General features: G+C 42.7%; 1 protein-coding gene across 1 annotated transcript in view; it reads right to left on the reverse strand.

The window, feature by feature from the left end:
• Positions 1 to 598: 598 nt before the first annotated feature.
• Positions 599 to 21,663, reverse strand: part of chn2 (chimerin 2) — a 50,670-nt gene continuing 29,605 nt past the window's right edge. Inside the window, exons 7-13 of the mRNA XM_080426611.1 lie at positions 17,040 to 17,126; positions 11,540 to 11,624; positions 6,965 to 7,138; positions 3,929 to 4,006; positions 3,632 to 3,769; positions 3,201 to 3,306; positions 599 to 2,914 (exon numbers count right to left, since the gene is read on the reverse strand). Of these exons, the coding sequence (XP_080282737.1) occupies positions 2,743 to 2,914; positions 3,201 to 3,306; positions 3,632 to 3,769; positions 3,929 to 4,006; positions 6,965 to 7,138; positions 11,540 to 11,624; positions 17,040 to 17,126 (840 nt within the window). The 3' untranslated portion in view covers positions 599 to 2,742. The remainder of the gene's footprint in view (positions 2,915 to 3,200; positions 3,307 to 3,631; positions 3,770 to 3,928; positions 4,007 to 6,964; positions 7,139 to 11,539; positions 11,625 to 17,039; positions 17,127 to 21,663) is intronic.

The following is a 21,663-nucleotide window of genomic DNA, read 5'->3' on the forward strand; positions in this document are numbered from 1 at the left end:
CACAATGCCTCAGTGTTTTCTTCTGTACTTCATCTGTTTATATACTGAAGCCTTAGCTGGCATGCAAGCAAAGTCCCACCCCCTGGCTGCACCTAGGCAACAGGTAAAACTGAAAGGGTGGGAAAGTTAGAGGAATTCCTTGTGAAAATGCCAGGCAAATTACGGGCATTAGACGGTTACCACATAACCGTGGCACTCACTCTGTGCCCTAGGGCAGACACCCAGGGATGATGAACAAAGATGATTAGCTGTTTTGAAGAGTTTAGTCTAAACTCAAATGGGATTTTTTTGTCATCTTAATTAACCACTTCCTACCTGCCACCCCTATTTGGGGCTTGTCATTAAAGGCAGAAATGTCCAAAAATCAAATAAGAATTATAGGAGAATATTTCCTGACAAAATCCCAAAACTTAAAATGTCAATGATTTAAAAAAAAAAAAAGAAAAAACTAAAATAGCAACAACAAAAAAAGAGGATATTTTCGCTATGTTACAGGGTTTTACATATACATACAGGTATAGTATACAGGGTTTAGGTGCTTAAAACCATCATGTGCAGAAAAGGGAACAAAACAAGGGCAATTCACAAGGGCATTACCTTTTTCACATAGGTTTTACATCCTTTAATAAATTCTCATTTGATAAATTACAATCTTAATTGCAACCATCACAAAAATACATTTTAATAAAATGGATTTGTAGAAAGGATTCACTTAATTACAGAAAAACAAAAGTGAAAGGAACTTGGTTTGGGGTCTAACTAATATCTACGGAGGGGTCAAAGACAACGGTACCAGTATGAGCAATGGTGAGTAAAAAATTAAATATATTAACTGGGTCCAGGTCCTATTTTTAATTTTAAAATATTCCACAGTGCAACATGTAAATAGATATTTCTTTCTCTTTTGGCAAAATAGGCAACCATTACTGTAAGTCTAGAATACAGTCCTTATTATAAATATGCTGCAACAATACAGCAGCTACAATATCATCTTAGTTATTATTCAATCCACATGAATTCACCAAAATAGTCCTGTTGTGTTGAAAATAATTGCTGAAAACTAACATTGGGGGAACTCCAAACTGTTGCCTGGTAAATTTATCTGATTTCGTTGGCCGTTCGACTTCAAATATGAGTCTCACACACTCTCAACATCATGGCAACAAAGATCATGAGGCTGACAAAAAGGCAAGAATAAAACATCTTTACAAAATAAACCCTTACACTCTTTGAATAAAAAGTGCTTAAAGAGCTATCAATTGTCTCAGCTCTCGTTGTTATAGTAAACACAGTTAAAAATATTGATCATGACATGATCCAATTTGATCTAAAATAAAAGGAACCGGAATAATCTTTGTATTACAAATTCCCACAGATGTATTCCCACACATTATGTTATGCACACATGATTCAGTTGATTTGACTATCAGTGTGGGAACACTGTGCATGCTGGTGCTGTGAGGCCTGGTATACATACTGTAGTACCAGGCCCTCACGAGTTGTAACGACCACCTGCATGTTATGGATATCATTGCTGTCAGGCAGAAACCTTGTACTGTATGTTCAAATCCATTGATTTATCTTTGGGGGCATTTTTTCCTGTATTTTACAGAGACAGGAAACACAGAACGAGAGTAGGCGAGTGACATGCAGCAAATGGTCCGGCCAGCCGGGAATCGAACCAGGGACTCACTTGTCAAGACATTTGAGCCCATATGGTACGCATCCTAACCACTCAGCTATCTGGTCACCCCTAAAACAGTAACTTTTCAGGAAATGAAAAAGATCCCGTGTTCCAACGAATTCAATGTAGTTATTATTTACTTAATTAATTTAAATTGCCTGCCACCACCACAGAGGTTGTGGGTTGGAATCCACCGTGGTGCATTCGGCTTTGTCGGCCGTCTATGCGAACACAATTGGCCCGTGTTCGGGGTAGGGAACCCGGGGTGGGGAAGGTGATATTAGTCACTGCACGCATACCTACAGGCTGGGCCGGCACCTGTCAGCGGGGAGTGTTGGGCGGTAGGAGTAGGACAAAGGCCCTACGTCCTCTCGGTGGGGGCTCCTCACTCAGTCAGTAGGATACAACAGCAGTGACAACACAGAAAGGTGTGTGGGGAGGAAATAATTGGCTACTCTAAATAAAAATATCCAACATATAAGCTCACAATGCGTAGCGAATCTAGCGATGAGCTTGCAGATCAGCTATTTCCACTACTTTTGCATGACACTGTCATATAGATGAAGTATAAAATAAGGCCTTCATTTACGAAAAAAAAAGACAAAATATGGATATACAAGTTTTCTGCCCGACAGTGATGATGTTCTGCCCAGAAGTAGCTATTGTCATGTCTGTCACATACACTGGGTAGTGGCAAATTCTAATTCCAAGTTTTAAATGAACAGCACTGGTAAGTACTGTAGTTAAAAATACTAGAGCCGTGACTAGCAGACAACAAAACAAAAAAAAAATTGGTCTTGACCGTAGAGAGAGTACAAAAACTCTGAATGTACAGTAACAGGAACTAAACGTCAACATTTAGCCAACTCGAACTATAAACAGGTCATGCGAGAAACAGGCATTCAAGTTTAAATTTCAATCTCAATAGACACAACACTGGACACCTCATCAGACTCAGGGGGGGGGGGGGGGGGTGGTGGTGGTGGTGGGGGGGTTGGCTTCAATTTCCTCTCGTACAGAATAAATAACTGTCCTTGGTTTCCTTGTGTCGTCTGTCCTCAGAATAAGACATCTTCATGCTCTACCAGGAGCTGCACCACCAGTTTCTGTTGCCGCATGTCGTTCAGGGTCAGCAAGGCGTTCTGCTCCGGCGGCTGCATTAACGTTGGTCCAAACACAATGCCCAGGTTCTCAGAATTCATTAAATTGTCTTTTTCTAACATTGTCACCCTGAGGGGAAAAATGAATAAATATATATATTATTAATTATCCCAGTGTACAAGTTGGGGAAGAATGTAGTATTATGCAAGTCAATGAACATTGGAGGTCTTGACTATATTACTTTTTTCAACACTACATCAGGCGATTTCACTAATTAGAACATCTTCAATCAGAGCAGATGCAACTAATTAGTGAAATGAACTGATGTAGCATTTAGCATTTATTCAAGTAAAAAAAAAGAAAAATCGACAAAATAATTGTGTTTCCTTTTTTTGCTGATATCGTGTGAACTGACCTCTTGAGATGTGCCATGAGGTAACGTAAGGTCTCATAGTGGGCTGGAGGCAGCTGCAGTAAACTGTCATGGATGGCCTCCAGTCTGGAGTCAGCATTTGGATGTTCTACAAGAAGACACAGTACAGGTCATCTCAACTCATTTCACCTCATCTCATCTCATTTTGTTTCTGTGTACAATCTCCTGTTAACAACATAGAACAGCATTTTTCTTTTAGTTTTGTAAGTTAAGTTATGATAAAAAAAATCATAAAATGTAACTGGGTAAGAAATCATCTCATCTCATCTCATCCAATAGGAAAGCTGAGAGGGGGTCACAGGAGAGAAAGCTCTGATAGAATTCAGTGCCAGGCCAGCAGAGACCCATGTGGATCCAGATACACTATTACACTACCACTAGGCACTAATGTTGCACAGCTGATGAGTTCTTACTTGCAGCTTGAATGAATTTGGAGTACAAGTCAAATGTAATGACTGGAATTGGCAGGTCTCTCAAGTAGAGCTTCAAAGCACCGGCAATGATGTTGATGTCTGCGTAGGCATCAGCACTGATATCAGCCTTTTCGCCATCTGTTGATAACAAAAAGAGATAGTGTGATTTATGTGTAAACGTGTATTAATTTACAAAAGGACTATACAACAAAAAAAAGAAAAAGGATAGAAAAATCACAAAATTGTCCCGCTGTCAAGACATGGATATGTAACAAAGACAGAAAAAGTCACACACACCTCGATCGAAAGCCAGCCTCACGTCCTCTATGTGCTCCGAGAATCCAGACACACGGTAGAGTCCTTCTGATTTCAGACCTACATATGGAAAATTGGGAAGCTGTCATTTTTTTTTTGTCATTTCTCTTTCCTGACCCAATTTTTTACAGATAGGCCTAATAAAAGGGGAATGTTTCTTTAGAGACAAATCAATGAACAATAGTGGCTTTTACTCTAACTCAGTCAGGATACAACTCAGTCAAGTTTATCTACACCCTCCCCTATGACCAACTATAGAGGTTAGCAGTCACGGATTACACGTGAGTGTGGGGGAAATCGAGAATTGGCATAACAACTAAATTAGGAGAAAAGGGGAAAAGATATCAAGGTGTTCTAGAAATGCAGACCATTTGTCATGAAACTTGCTGAGTACATTCACACTTCCATGAGGATGAACCCTGCTGACCTTGCTGACCCCATGGCTTTTCCTCTAGTGTCCCCTTCAGTGAATCTACAACATATGCCCCTGTCCTTCCCAATTCTGCCCCTAATAATAATTGCACATTTTACATTATGTTTTAAGTTGTTTTAAGTTGTAATGAGAGCGCAGGGCTCTAAGGATGGCATTGACGGTCGATTTAACCCCCTTTTAGACTCGTACTTACTAGTACCAACATATTCTCACCCTCACTCAGGTCATACTATAGTGACAACAAGTTGTGGAAAAACACCTGTTGTGTCACCCATTTGACATGATGACACTACTCTGTCATGTAGTTTTTCAATGTTCCCGGTAGTCTCACCCACTGGAATGTGGAAGTGCCATTCTAACCCCCAACTTGTAACCAACCAAATAGACCCTTGCTGATCCATTTGGTTCCATTAGTACAGATTCCATTAGTACAGATTTTACAGTGTAGAGATTTAAAAAGAAACATCACATAAAACAGGGTCTAATGCAACAACAATCAAAAAGGTTGAGAAATAGCCGATGTACTGTACAACAGTGGCTCTCAAAGCGGATTTCAGGGACTCTCTGGGTTCCTTTAAGAGAGTCTAAATTGACCCTTACAAGTATGTAACTCTGACATAGGGCTGAACGATTTTGGGAAAAAATCTAATTGCGATTTTTCTGACTGATATTGCGATTGCGATTTGATTGCGATTAAAAAAAAAAAAAAAAAATATCTTTAACATTTTTTTAAGTCAAGCTTCAGTTTAGTATTCACTGTGTACGTTTAAAAAGTAATTGGAAGTAATGGAACATTACCAAATGGCATACCATTTATTTACTGTTCTAGATCCTAATAAATAAGGATGAGAACTAAAAGATATGAATTGCTTCATTGCTTCCAACATGTATCTTCCAAGTACTTTTTTTCCCATGTATATATTTAAACTTTTAGCTGGAATAGAAATAGCTTATTTTTGTAAACAACCCAACATTGAACTTGTTAAGTCATTAACTTATGGCTCAAGAAGAGAAGCTTTTTCTGAAATGAAGTTCAATAAATAAAAATAAAATTAAACAAATAATTACCTTTTTGTGTAAACAATTCACAGCAGTGAAATAAGTAGGTATTTCACTTATGGCTAAAGAAGCATATTTACTGATATCCAGTATTTAGCTTATGTAGATTAACATTCAACTAAAATGTAACACTTTTTTGTCTCACAAGGCAAAGTCCTCTCCTACTGTACATTGTATTACTACTACTCCTTGGAAGTGAAAAACTCAACGCAGTGGTGGAAAGTAACTAAGTACATTTACTTAAGTACTGTATTTGTACTTTACTTGAGTATTTCTAATTTCCAATACTTTAACTTCTACTCCACTACATCTCAGAGGCAAATATTGTACTTTTACTCCACTACAATTATTTGAAAACTTTAGTGACTACTTACTTTTCAGATATAAATTATAATATTGTAAAACCTACATTAACCACTTTGGCCCTATTTTATACCTAGGTTATTTGAAAATAGCAGATCTACAAGCTCACAACGCGCCGTGAGGCAACGCGTTGTGAGCTTGTAGATCTGCTATTTTCAAACATTAGTACTTTTACTTTTGGTATACTTTAAGTACATTTTGACTTTTTACTTGTAACAGAGTACTTCTACATTGCAGTATTGATACTTTTACTTAAGTACAACATTTGAGTACTTTTTCCACCACTGTACATAACAGAAGTGACAAAGATACAGTTCATAGTCGCTTCTTTTGGGCTTGTTTTCATAGACAGGGTTGCTTATTTCTCTCACAAAACCTGGCAACACTGACCAGGAAGTGCTTTCCATCGTATTGTTTACATTGCATCCAACAGTAATAGTTTAATAATGATGGGAAAAATATAAGTTACACTTACAGAAACAAACATAGATAGGAGCAACACTACTACTACACTGCTTGTGTCGCACCGAAAATAATGTTTTACCGCTACGCGCGGCATCAGGGATTTGCGCAACACGGCCGTTCGACAAACTTTAAATACTCGTAGCCGACGGAGACCTAACTCTATGAGAGGGACAGAGCGAGAGAGGGGGGGGGGGGCCTCGCTGCCCTCTCGCTCCCTGTAGAGAGATGCAGGCAGCCACTCTGGAGAGAAGGAGACAAGTCCCGCGGGTGCTCTGGGATTAATATGAATATTAAAATGATTTATTATGATAAAATAAAAAATCGCGGCCTTTGCGATTAGCTAATCGCGTGGTTTCAAATCGCGATTTCGGTTTGAAAACGATTAATCGTTCAGCCTTACTCTGACAGTATACAAATGGAACCAAATGGACCCGTTAGGGTCCATTTGTATACTGTCAGAGTTAAGGGGAGACCTTGAAATGTAAAAGTTTGAGAACCATTGCTGTACAAGCTCACAAGGCGGCCTGCTGCGACGCATGATGAGCTTGTACATCAGCCATTTTCGGCGAACAGATTTGGTGTAGAGGAAAAAGAGAGCAGACCAAGTACAGAGCCAAAGGTGAAGCTCACTAAGTACTGAGGGTTTAAGTGGATAAGGGCTTGAACTGGGGGAGATGTGGCGACGAGTCGTAGTTTACCTCTCAGCTCGATCTCTCGGATGCACATGTCCACCACCATGGGACGCGTGGTGTTGTGGGCTTTGACCAGCGTGGTGAGGTCACAGCTGAACACTTTCTTTATCCTGCGCAGGTCTGGCTGGCAGTCACTGGGAACCAGTTTGGAGCATTGCTTGTGTACGTTCAGCCCACAGTCTGGGATATGAGAGCATATGAGAGAGAGAGGGGGGTTAGAAGGAGAATTATGAAGTGTGCAGAGATAGATAAGCTTCAGACTCAATAAACCACACTTAAAGGAACACTTTCAATCTATTTTCAACCTTATCTTCACATAATTGGCCCTCAACAATGCTGCTCATTCTAAGATAGCGCCATTTCTGTCTACTCGCTCTGCATCTCAGAGGTGGGCTGTGGACAGTTCAGGAATTTGCCTACCAATGACATCGTTGGTGGGGATCCCAAGCTAATGGAAACTACAGTCTTTCTCCTCCTGGAAAGTTACCATGCTGAAATAGAAGCCACCGTTGTTACATCAATAAAAAAAGAAAACGTTTTAAATCTAGTTCGAACCAATGATGTCATTAGTAAGAAATGTTAACTATCCACAGTCTACCTCCGAGACATAGAGCATGTAGACAGAAATGGCACCGTCCCATAGTGAGCATTAGTGAGGACCCATATATGGAGAAGATGTTGAAATCAAATCATGTGGATCTCAGGAGCAGGTGGAGCATGTGATGTCAGTCATTTATGACAGTCAGTCGTCTCTATGACATATCTAGAACATATGACTCAAAAGTTGGAGTCATAAAGTTTCAGAGCCCCATTGACTTCCGTTATGAAATGAAAGTTAAATGTTTCAAAAAGTAATAAACATTATGTGGAAAAATACTGGCAGTGTGCGCAAGTAATGGCCGTCTAGATGGCTTGCCTCTGAGGAGTCACGCCGTAAAGAAGGTGAAATGTTCCTCTGACAGCCGTGTGAAAGGGCTTGGCAGGGTCCGAGATAAACTGCACTGTCAGACAACAGAGCAAGTCGTTCAGTCGGTGTAAGCTGGCATGTTCCCTGCACTGTGCCAACAGAGGACAACAGCGGGGGGGCGGAGGGTGGAGGGGGGTTGTCTGAGTGTCAGTATTGTAGCCGTAGTCATGGAGAGGGTGTTGGGCAGAGAGAGAAGAGAGAATGAGAGAATGCCTGCTTGTGGCACCATTGACAGAGAGAAGAGGGAGACGCCTCAGGAATGTGTGTGTGTGTGTGTGTGTGTGTGTGTGTGTGTGTGTGTGTATGTGTATGCGTGTGCGTGTGCGTGTGCGTGTGTGCGTGTGTGTGTGCGCGTGTGTCTGTCTGTCTGTCTGTCTGTCTGTCTGTCTGTCTGTCTGTCGTGGCCACCCTTTTTTGATTGATTGAATACTTTATTAGTCACGAGGTTCAGTCAGACATTAAGGCTGGACATTAAAAGGATAACACAAAAAAGACCTGGGGACCATTGTATTCAATTCATGAACATAGCATAAAGAAATCGCACAATAATACATGTCAATGGATTGATTCTGTCTCATGATTGAAACAGGACAGCCACTCAGCAAAATCTGTAATGTTGATTGGACTTATAAAACACATTTGACAGTCAGAGTTGAATGAACACCATGGATTTGACTGTGCAGTCTTATATGCCTCGTCACACGGGCGTCTTACTGGCAGGCAGCGCCACATTAACGTTCCACTGCTGACTGGGGACCTTATTCTGAGCTCCTGCTGCCAGAGAGAAAGAGGGAGACTGTGTGTGTGTGTGTGTGTGTGTGTGTGTGTGTGTGTGTGTGTGTGTGTGTGTGTGTGTGTGTGTGTGTGTGTGTGTGTGTGTGTGTGTGTGTGTGTGTGTGTGTGTGTGTGTGTGTGTGTGTGTGTGTGTGTGTGTGTGTGTGCGTGCGTGCGTGCGTGTGTGTGTGTGTGGAGGGATAAGGAAGAGTAGAGACTACGGATAAGGAAAGCGGAATAGAGAGAGAGAGAAATAGAGAGAGAAACAGAGAGAGAAACAGAGAGGAGAAATAGAGAGAGAGAGAGTACAAAGAGCACTCTCCTGTTTTCCCATATAGCACATGGTGTCTGATGACACCAGTGTTTGCCTGAGGCTTATCAGCATGGCTAACGCCTGAACAGCACACACTCTGTCTGGGGAGGAAGCCAACCAATAAACACATCAATGTCAGGGTTGTATCTGTACCTAATGAAAAAGGGGGTCTTGTGACCTCTGAAGAAACCCCACGCTGACCTGCAGCACAACAAGCAATCCATCTGATACTGTTACTATCCTTAGACACACCGTTCATATCTTTATTTCTACAGTGTGGCTCTGCAAGAGGCTACCCATCTATGAGAGGGTCTGTGTGTCTGTGTCCGGGGCTAATCTTGCAAACAACCGCTGGACTGATCAGCAACAAACTTTGCATGCATGCTGCCAGTAAGCCACAGAAGTACCTAAATCTTTTCACGTTTTATACTTATATAATACATAACTATAATTCAAGTCAATGGGGATCAGGCTGAAACCATGCCCACATTTGGAGTCACACGTCATAGACGTCTAGATACAGACTGGTCACATGAAGTCTGAGATCCGCATTATAGCCACACCGTTTCTATGGGGATCCCGAGATCCACATAATTTCCTAGCTATGCTTTATTTTCACGGCTGTAGCACGTACTGCAGTGTACTATCATAAAGCGCTTGCTTGCTGGGCACCCTCCTCAATTGAATATCCATTACACTGAATTTAGAAAGTCTTGAGTCAAGATATGATTAAGTAATGCCATTGCTGAACCAGAAACCAAGTTATGCAACTTAAAATATAATCTGTGAATCAACGTAACAAACTACTGTAGATGACATTTTGACAACATATGATTATAGTGACAGCTATACCCACAAAGTGTCAAACTAGAGAGAGATTAGAAACAAACCAAGTGTTGTGTATGGATTGGGATAAATCACGTACTGGGCCCATTAAGTATGCGGGCTGTTGACACAGTTTGGCATACCTCTACAGAGCACCCAGTTAAAAAGTGAAACATGAAACTAAAGACGTGCAGAGTTTGTTTTTCTTTCATTTCAATTTCACAGCAATGAGCTAAGCAGCGTTAAAGAAACCACAGTAGCCTCAAGTCTGGTCATGCAGCACGTCTTTGTTTGACTGGGTTTTCCCACAGCGGTGTCATTTGGTTAAGTTCACAGCAACATCCGGAGTGTTAAAGTAATTGTTGGAGTGTAAAAATTCAGTTAAAGGTATTCCCATGGCAATCATTGCTATACACTGTTTGTTCAATAACGGGTCTCCCCGTCTCTCCAGGTCTTTAATAAACAAACAAAAATATATATTTTCAGGCCGGGATGCTAATCTTTTAGTATCCCGTAATTATTTTTAGATACATTTTTTTTTGCTAACACTCTATAGCAATGATTACTACCAGAATGTAGAGCTTTAACTTTTTAACTTTTGTCCCAGCTGTCACAGCCAAAATGATAAATGGTCTGAATGGAGTGAATTATGCGTGACAATATTGTGAATTCCTAGCATGGCACAGCATCTTAAGTCTGGAGTCGTGCTACAGTATGGTGTTGTAAGCAAACACAGAGTTGGAAAGAGATTACCAGGACAAAGCAGTTAAACTTGTATGTTTTATGGTGTCATAGATTAAACCTTTACTATGCAAGATGTTGTAAGACATGTAATAAGAATAATGACAATGAAATGGCCGTGGCATACTTTTTGCTGAAGTTTGGCGAGGTCTTGAGAACAAAATGACATAATTGCGGGCGAAAACAAACAAACAAATTGCCCTGCCGACGATTGTTTCAACAGTTCTTGCACCTTCATAGATGTAGAGATGCAAATGCCAACGCCAACATGGTGCGTGATTGGACAGAAATTCAAGCTGCTTGTGATTATTTATTTATCTATTTCCGCAATCAGATTCACTCGGCAAAATCACCATTCCAGCACTGTATACAGTGGGCAGGGTCTAACGTTCAGCACTCAAAGCAGAGCCGCATCGAGTATAAAATTGTGTACCTGTTTGGTTTTGGCAATCAAAAAGTACTGTACAGTACATAGCCTTGGGAACCAATTCCGCAAGCCATGTGGCCCATAGGTCAGGAGCCTATCTCGTGTTTCCGTAACAAGAGGCGGCTTTAGGTACAAGTACACCCCCTGGACATGATGCTAATGTAGTATGTCGCAGGGAATTACCCCCAATCCAAGTCTTTCGTATGACTTTGTCGGCGATCATTGAACCCCCAACCTCGGAATCTCAGGGCGGACAGACACACTCTAACCACACAAGGCCCCCTGGGCTGGTTCTTTTGAAGTACGCTACCAGCTTAACGGTTTAATAACTTCCATATCTAGAGTGCTGCTCAAAGTGCCTGGCAAGCAACACTGGGAAGAAACATACTGTACATAAAGATGAGACAAAGTTAACAGAACAATGAACAATATATTCGGAACAATGATTGTCAAAAGAGATGATGTAAAAACAGGTTAATGCGACAGTTGCATTACAAGGACAGTGTCCTGTAGGGTTTGAATAAGATGTTTTACCTGAACAACGGACACCCTGGGCGATGAGGCCCCACATGAAGTTGGCACAATATTCACACCAGTGTGGCCCCCGGAATGTGTGTACCTATGAGAACAGACACATTGATTATACACACTGGAAAAACAATATGTCCAAATGTTTTTAAGATCTTTTTTTTTTTTTATAAATATAAAACAACATGTTGAGTGAACAATTGTACATCAAATTAATGCTAAATTCATTAGGTTTTCTCAACTAGAAGATTTGAGGTTCAAAATAGACTTAAAGGGATATTTCACTTTAAAAAAAACGTTGGGTCATTTTATCGTCTACTCAGGCAGGTTTTTTTGATTACTTTTTTCATTTATTTCATTTAATGTTTTTATTGTATTTAAATTTTTTCATTTTCCAATTTCTTTTTTTTTAATAAATGAAAAAAGCAATCGAAAAAACACGGCCCCCTCGCGTATTAGGAGGGCAGGGTGAGTCACCAGAACCAAGGACGGGTGTTTTTGATGAATCTAACATGTTAAAAATGGAGTTTGAAGTTATAATGGGTTTGTATAGGAAGGGGGCGTGTCTGATAAAATGAATATCAAATATCTAAATACTGAATCAAGCAACTTAAAGACGGTCTGGGGGGCTCACAAAAGCCTGAGTAGACGATAAAATTACCAAAAGTTTTTTTGAAAGTGAAATACCCCTTTAAATTGGTTTATGCAGACAGGAGAGGCAGTACTTTGGGTCAGACTAAATAACAGCAACACACTCGCTTGCTGCAGTGTTGCAGTCGTTTGAACATTTGCTAACACATCATGAGCCGATCTGTAGCGGTGCAAGAGGAAAGGCCATCTCAACCAAAAAAATGTTGTTTTCATCCTTGCTGAGCATTTCTTTGTTAAACATTAAGGTCTGATTTGTTCAATAACAGGGTCTCCCGTCTCTCCAGCTCCTTGGTAAACAGGAAATACATTTTCAGTTCAGGATACCAGTTTTATCCAATCAGGAGAGAACCCCACAAAGATAATTCATCAGCTTATAGCAGTTTTATAGTTTTCCGTTGCCAATTTTGTCTGCGCATTTTGTTTCAGCACCAATTTCACTTCTTTATCCTGTATCCTGTATGAGTTCTGATGGATAAAATTGGTATCCTGAGCTGATTTTTCTTTTTCCTGTTGACTGAAGAGCTGGGAGAGACAGGGAGACCCATGTTACTGAACAAACACTCTCTATGTGTTTACTATCAATATATTGAACACTTATTTTAACAAAATAATATCACTTACACCACCTTTACATTTCATGGCAATCTACCCATTAGATTTTGATGTATCTTTTATGCAATTGTAAATATTGGTCTAATGGTGGCGCTAGAGGAAAAGCCATTGGGTCACCAAAAGCAGGGGCCATCCTCTGGGGAGCATGACGGTGCACAGAAGATTCCATGTCACCCCAGACAGTAGTTTTCAAGATCATGTTTTTTGGGCCCAAAGTGGTGGATGGATGGACCGACATATCCATCCTAATGTTGCGCTCACACTAACAGAGACAAAGCTATAGGTGGTTCCAAAGACACTGGACTTCTCTACTACACTTTCTTCAAGTCTGAGTGTTTTTCAAAACTAGGCCCTTTTTACTGTTGTTTTTTCTCTTCTGTTTGAACCCTTTCAGTAATGTTTATATGTGCTCTTTTTGTAATGTCCGGTGTATTTACACAGCATTGTATGTGTGGTGTTCATTAATATGCGCTGTCCCTTCCAAATACACGTATAAAATAAAATGCATTTCGAAGAAGAAGAAATGAGGAAATAGCTACACATAGTTGACCAGATTCGTTGGACCCTTCCTGTTCTCCATCTACACTTGATATTTTCGGCAACAATAGCTGATCTACAAGCTCACAAAGCGTCTTAATGCGCGAGCTACCACATCTGCTATTTTCGCCAGAATAGGGATGCTAGGGTTCAAGTGGTTAAAGAAGTAAATAAAGCCTTTGTGTGAGTTCTTCCTGGTTATGTAAGTGTTCATATCTGAGCAGTTGCACAGGAGACGTTATGCAACATTGTTGTCTTCAGACATCACCCACCCAAACATGAGACATGTGACACAGCATGACCAATTACTTACATTCAACCTATAGAGCTTGCGCAAATACTGCCAAAAGAATGCAAATCTACAAAACTCCTGCGAGGAAGACCTCGAGAGTTCAAATCCAGATGGATTCACAGAGAGAAAGAAATGAACTGAAACAAGCTGCAATCACACGTATGGTAATTCACATCGCTAATGTTTGCCAGAAACATTTCAACATGGTCTTTTTTTGTCAACATAAAGAAGCCCAAATGTAAATGTAATCCAGTCACACAGGTACATTTGATCTCTCCACATTGTGAAGGGTTTAACTATACCAGTGATTCTAAAACGTTTTCATTTCAAGGACCCCGAGTTTGATATGCATTAGGCCACGGACCCCCATTTGATTCGATTTTTCCCTCTGGGACCCCAATCTACACTGTACAAATCTCAGTCTCAATTTAACTCTGAGAGTGTGCAAATGCTTTGGTTCCATTTTGTACACTCTCAAAGTTACACACCCGGGGTCCATTTGCTTTCTAACTATGAATCATTTAGCTGGGGACCGCCTGGAACCCCCTCAAGGGCCCCTGGGGCTCCCTGGATTAGTACAGTGGCCATTCAAACTGTGGTGACAGATGATATCATGTATCAGATATGTCATATCTATCGTGTGTCAGACAGTAAAATACATCTTAATTGCTTTTAATTCTTATTTAGACACTAGAGTAGATTCTAAAGATTGTGTTTTTAGCTCCCTTCTCAAATAGGGCAGCCATCTTGAAGCTGGTTTTCATTGTTTGGCTCCACCATCTATGATCTATATTATTGTACTCTGTGTCTGTGGACACATTGATGAAAACGTCAGCAGAGGAGAATCACAGATTACCGTCCGCTGATCACAGACGGTAGCAGATGAACCCCCTGCTGACTAAATGACTGTGTTTGTATGCACCAGGCAGATTAAGGGATTTATAGTAACATGTCTGGCATCTGTTGCTGGGCTGTTGGACAGGTTGCCAACATCTTCACAACACGCAGTGTCTGCAAGGCAAAAATAACAGATGCGAACGAACACACACACACACACACACACACACACACACACACACACACACACACACACACACACACACACACACACACACACACACACACACACACACACACACACACACACACACACACACACACACACACACACACACACACAGTATACACCCTCAAGACACAGATACATCAGCATGTGGTGTCCATACACACACACACACACACACACACACACACACACACACACACACACACACACACAGAAATATGGATACAGAAAAGCACACACAGGGAGGAAACATATAGATAGGGGGAACACACATTCAGACAAAAAGACACACACACACACATACACACACACACACACGTGTCTCACGCACGCACGCACGTGCGCGCGCACACACACACACACACACACACACACACACACACACACACACACACACACACACACACACACACACACACACACACACGCAGTATACACCCTCAAGACACAGATACATCAGCATGTGGTGTCCATACACACACACACACACACACACACACACACACACACACACACACACACAGAAATATGGATACAGAAAAGCACACACAGGGAGGAAACATATAGATAGGGGGAACACACACATTCAGACAAAAAGACACACACACACATACACACACACACGTGTCTCACGCACGCACACACGCACGCACGCACGCACGCACGCACACACACACACACACACACACACACACACACACACACACACACACACACACACACACACACACACACACACACACACACACACACACACACACACACACACACACACACACACACACACACACACCACCTCAGGTAATTGACACGTTGGTTAGGTTCTAGTGGGCTGATGCATAAAGGAGATAAAAGTCCAGACAGGTGGTGAATGAATGTCTCTTTTCAAAAGGAGCAGCAGACATGCTGCTGGGGGGTCATTCTGAACTGCAGGTTGACTGTAACCTGAGATACAATAAGAACAATGTTCAGCTGCCCAGAGGCAAACTATCTCTGTATTTCAAGCTCTCTTTGAACACTTTTCTGCCTTTCCTTTTCCTTCCTTTCTTTTTTTAATGATTATTTTTTGGCACTACATGCTTTATCAACCACTTAAGCCTTATACAGTATACTTCATCGTACGCCAAAAAGTGAAAATAGCCGATCTACAAGCTCACAACGCCCTGTGAGCTACTACATCTGCTATTTTTTAAGACTTGTTGAAGATATTTGAAATAGTTTTCGCCTATAATAACATGCCCAAAATAGGGAAGCCAGGTTGAAAGTGTTTCAGTGTAGAGAGACCACACACAGGGCAGAGAGAGAGATGGGACACAACAGGAGTCGGATTCGAACTCGGGTCTTCAGGGACTCACAATGAGCATATGGTCAGTGAGTGCACTAACAAACTGACCCGCCTGTCTTTCCTTTTCTGTTGCTGAATAACATGACATGCAGTAACCGAGCTCGGCTTTACAGCGCTACAGTTAAACACGTGCCAACAATCGATCGTAAACTATTTTACGAACGGTACGACCGCACTTACAAGTGGACAGCGTCAGACAGACCATGGGGTGCTGGGAGTGCTTGAAAATCAATGACAATCAATGCCGCGCTGCTGTTAATGGGTTAAGGTATAGTGTATCCATTAGGCATGCTTGTTGCCCTTGCGCCTGACAGCTGCATGCGTTCTCATGACTGCAGGAAAACACACTATGATGCCCTGATGCTAACACTGTTCAAAACCCCTATCTAACTGGTCATAAAGCATTCCTGTAAATGTCTCTTTGTCTTTTACAGTCCAGATATGTGTAGTAGTATTAACCAGTGCAGTGTTATTGCTATATTTCTAACCAGTCTGTATAATATTAGATGATACATACAGTATGCCTTGTCTTGTTATAGCATATACTCGTCCAATACTGCTCCCACCATTTGCTAACACTTGGTCTTGTTCATATTACTTACTTTTTGATACTTAACTTTTACAATTTGTACTTTTTTCTCATCTGCTGTGTATTTTATTCCCTTTACATCAATACGTCTGGGAGCAACGCAGCAAGTTATAAAGATACTCAGACAACAAACAGATTCTGCTTGTGATAATCATACTTGGACAACAAACAGATTTTGCCATGGATAATCATGAGAGAAAAAAAGAAATATGTTGAAAAGGAATCTTTTGCTGAGAGAAAGAGAGAGAGAGCGAGAGAGAGAGAGAGGAGAGAGGGAGAGAGAGAGGGGGGGGACTTCAAAAGGAGGTTTGAACACAGAATCTTCAGAAGAGGACTGCCTCTGCCTCCCCATCCCCCCCCCCACCCCCCTCTTTACCACATCCTCTGCGTTAGACAGAAGCTCTCCCCACTCACCTTGAAGTTGTGGATCTTCTCGTAGGAGCACTGCTTCTCCGGGCTGTCCCTCACGGCGCTCCGGCGGACCGGCGGCGAGGACGAGATCTGTGGACAGGAGGCCAACAGTTTAACAGGCTTCCAGAGGAGCGTTCCCTTGCAGCCCAGCCTGATCCCCAGCGCCAGAGCCAACAGCTCCTGGCGCTTGCGATCCGGCCTCTTTGCCCGGTGGGTCATCAGCTCCGCCGGCGGCCCTCCTCGGCCCTCCTCTGCCTCCATGGCCTGGTTCTGCTTCTTCTTCTTCTTCCCACAGGCTCTCTCCGGCCCCTATGGGGGGGGGGGGGGGGGGGGGGCGGTTGAGAGCGCGCGGTCGAAAGGGGGAAGTCGATTGGCTGAGTGCTGAGCGGCCAGACGGTGCCGGGCCAACAGCCCTGTGCAGAGAGAGAGACGGCAGCTGTACTCCGCTCCCCTGCGACCCAGGAGGGCTGACTGACGACAGGCAGGCATCTGATCTGATTCCAGCAAAGCAACAGGAGGAAAGAGGGAGGAGGAGGAGGGGGGGGGGGGTGCAGGGAGGTGGAGCACGAGTGGGAAGCCTGGGGGCAGGAGGAGTGTGTCTCACACAAAGGCCCTCATTCACACTCACTCATTCACACACACAGGCACACACACACACACACACACACACACACACACACACACACACACACACACACACACACACACACACACACACACACACACACACACACACACACACACACACACACACACACACACAAAACAGAAAGAGAGAGAGAGAGTAAGGGTCCCTGGGAGGGGGCGGGGGGGGGGGGGGGTTATGCGGGAGGTGGTCCGCTGTCAGGATCGTTCCACACGGCTCAGCAGCTCTCCAAAGCAGGATCAACGGTCCAACAAGCCTCTCTGTAAAGCAGCCACCAGTAAGCGCACACGCCCATTATAGCACACTGCCTTCCGGACAAACTCCACTTCACTTAGCCGGAGATAATACCCTGTGTCCACTGTCTGGTATACCTCTAACCCCCTGTTTACAATCCAGACATAACACAGTATGTATCGACTCAAAGCCTCCTTCAGGCCTGTCTGTGTTCACAGCAACACCTTCAGTCGATGTTGAGCTTTACTTGTGGCTATTTGCTGCTGATTTAGAACTCCCCAAACGGTCTCTCCAGAACACTATAGCCCCAAACACAGTGATTGCACATTCTTCCCGCCAGTCAGGCTTTGTTCAGACTGCAGGCAAATCCAATTTGTTTCTCAAATACTGTATGATCTTTACTACTGTACTCCACACTGTTATATTGCAAGTGATCAGTCTGTGTATTCAGACATCGTCTAATATAATGTAGTAATGTAACGTAGAACTTAATAATCTCACGGGGGGGATTCAGTTTCAGCTTCACCCAGCTGATGGCTGCTCAGGTGGTCCTATACTGAGCGCTCGGGGGGGGGGGAACAGATAGTGGTTAAGTGTCTTTCTCATGGACACCTCGACACATAAAGCGGGGGGGGGGGGGGCGGGGAATTGAACCTGGGGCCTTCTGTTTGTTTCCCATCAGACCGCTCTCTGTCTGTACCCACTCAGCTATGTCTATACCCTATATCTGCATTGGTTGCTGTGGTAACGACATAATGACATAGGCATGAATAATGCTCAACAGTCAAGCTTTATACTCTGTTGGCTATTTCCAGCAGCAGACACCGTCGTATGACGAAGTCTAAATCAGGCTTCAGAGTGTCCAGACCGAGACACATCTTTAGAAATCACATTTGATTTCATTGCTGTCGGGCAGAAACCTCTTGTCTCCATATTTTATTCTCCATAAACTTTTTGTGTTTTTTTCGTAAATTAATGTCCTACTTGACCGTATTACAGCGTCACACGAAAGCATCAAATGTAGCAGATCTACAAGCTCGAAGCGTGGCACGAAGCGGCGCGTTTCGAGCTTGTTGATCTGCTACTTTCGAATTTAAATCCTGAAAAGTAACAGTTTTGGACATATGAGGTTTCCACCCGACAGAGACGATTTGCATTTTAAACCACCTAGGAATGTGGCTCAAATTTGATTTGATTCACATTGTGCCACACAAACTTCATAAAAAACTATGGCCCGAACGGCTGGCGCAGCGGTCCGGGCACCTAGCCTGACAGTGTGTCGCGGGTTCGAATCCCGATCTCGACGACGTTTGCTGCGTGTCACTCCCCATCTCTCTCTCCCCATTTCCTGTCAGCCTACTGTATACTATGTATCAATAAAGGCAGAAAAGCAACAAAAAAAATCTTTAAAAATAAAGAAATCTGATTCCAATCTGGATAGGCCAAAAATCGGATTTGGGCTTCCAGTCTGAACATATCCTTTGCTCTCAGATCACCAGCCCCAATCCCAGTATGCCAAATATACTGGGATTGGGAGGGATTACGACAATAAACCTACTGTAATCCTGCAGTGCCCAATCAAGAACAAAATCCTTCAGTAAAAATCCCACAGAGGAGCTCTTTTGCAGGGCCTGCAGCCATGATTTGTGCCAACATTATTACTGTGTCATACACTGCGTTCATCACCATCAACATAATGGCTTCTGCAACACCTACAGTAGCAGCCAACCTTTAGCTAATCAACAAACTCAGAACCCGGGGATGACAGGACAGAAAATAGCAGTACGCTTAAACAAACGTTAAATAAATGTAACGTCACATTACGAGTCAAATACCAAATATCACACAGATTCCGTTCATAACCTTTTCTAAAACGGCCCCTGCTTGAACGAGAAGCTGAGAAAACGAAGTATAAAAGGAAGATATAATATTTGTCGAAAGAATGCGCGAGAAACTAAAGTCACAAAAAAGATAGAGGGTATTGTGTAAAATAATGAAAAAGGTCAGCGAGCGAATAAAGAGTAGGATTTGTGAGCTGGAACGACCAGCGAGTGGGATGGAATGGAATTCTAGGGGAGAGGAGAAAGACGCAAAGGGCGACTGCAAAGCTGAGATAAAAAAAAGTAAGAGGATTGTGAGCTTGCGGTCCTGATAGACACAGAAGCCATACTTAAAAGAAATTGCTTTGGGGCGCCAATGCACCCCGTTTCACACCACGCAGCCAGTCGTTGACAGTCTGAGAAGCAGTGACTGAGAAGCCACAGAGGACCAGGGTAGGAGACAAAACAGGTCATGTGAGGACATTTATCATCAGGGTTTGGCATCTTTTGAAAGGACACAATGTACAGCCACAATGTACAATCACAATGTACAGCCACAATGTACAACCACAATGTACAGCCACAATGTACAACATCAATGTACTGCCACATTGTACAGCCACAATGTACAGCATCAATGTACAACCACAATGTACAACCACAATGTACAACCACAATGTACAGCATCAATGTACAACCACAATGTACAACCACAATGTACAACCACAATGTACAACCACAATGTACAGCCTCAATTTACTGCCACAATGTACAGCCTCAATGTACAACATCAATGTACAATCACAATGTACAGCCTCAATGTACAGCCACAATGCACAGCCACAATGTACAACCACAATGTACAGCATCAATGTACAACCACAATGGACAGTCACAATGTACAACCACAATGTACAACAACAATGTACAGCCACTATGTACAGCCACAATGTACAGCCACAATGTACAGCATCAATGTACAGCCACTATGTACAGCCACAATGTACAGCCACAATGTACAGCATCAATGTACAGCCACTATGTACAGCATCAATTTACTGCCACAATGTACTGTCATAAGGGACAGCCACAATGTACTGTCATGCTGTACAGTCAAACCAGATGAGAACATGAAGGAGTCATGTTGATGGAAGGACCAGCAAGAGATATTAACTCCTGGGGGGGAGGGGGTGACAGAAAGGGAGAGAGTGACTGTGTGTGTGTGTGTGTGTGTGGGGGGGGGGGGGGTATATCTTTGTCCCCGAGGCAGATGGCTCCTTGTCTTCTTAAAGAAGAGCCAGAGAAGAAAGGGCACAAAAGGTATAGACAAAAAAAAATAAAAGCTCTGCTTTCTTTACAACGGCCTGACCCCTTTTATTCCCACAAAGCACTGTGTGCGGGCACAGCTGAGCAGACTCTGTGGTGGCCGCATGGAATCATGGGAAAAACAACACCGGTCTTTCTGTGGGCACTAGCCCATTAAGAGCAACAGGGCCGACCCGCGCGCGTCCCACAGAGCGAGCCCTGACAAACAGAAAAATAGACGTTCTGTGTTGGGCGTACAGAAGCCAAAGAATATCGTACAGTGTCCACGAATGGAAGACACAGACCCTTTGTAAAAATGGGACTAGAAATAGCTACTGTGTCCCAGGCCGACTGTAAGTCACATCATTGTTAAAGGGCTGTTGTTGAACATGTATGCTTGCGATGCCACGCAAGGAGTGCCCCTTGTTTTCACAAGTCACAATCAAAAGAGAGATAAATAGGCGTCAATTATTTTTTACATGCTCTCTCAGCAGACAAAGCAGGAGAGAGAAGCCATTGCGTTACTGCAAAAACAACGCACACAGTCATCTGTCCTGAAATGTTTTATGCAAGCGGGCCCCGAGCGAAGAACTAATGATACATACTGTATGTCGCATACAGT

Source organism: Gymnoscopelus braueri (genome assembly GCF_963280865.1).
Source record: "Gymnoscopelus braueri genome assembly, chromosome: 4".
NCBI classification, from domain to species: Eukaryota; Metazoa; Chordata; class Actinopteri; order Myctophiformes; family Myctophidae; genus Gymnoscopelus; species Gymnoscopelus braueri.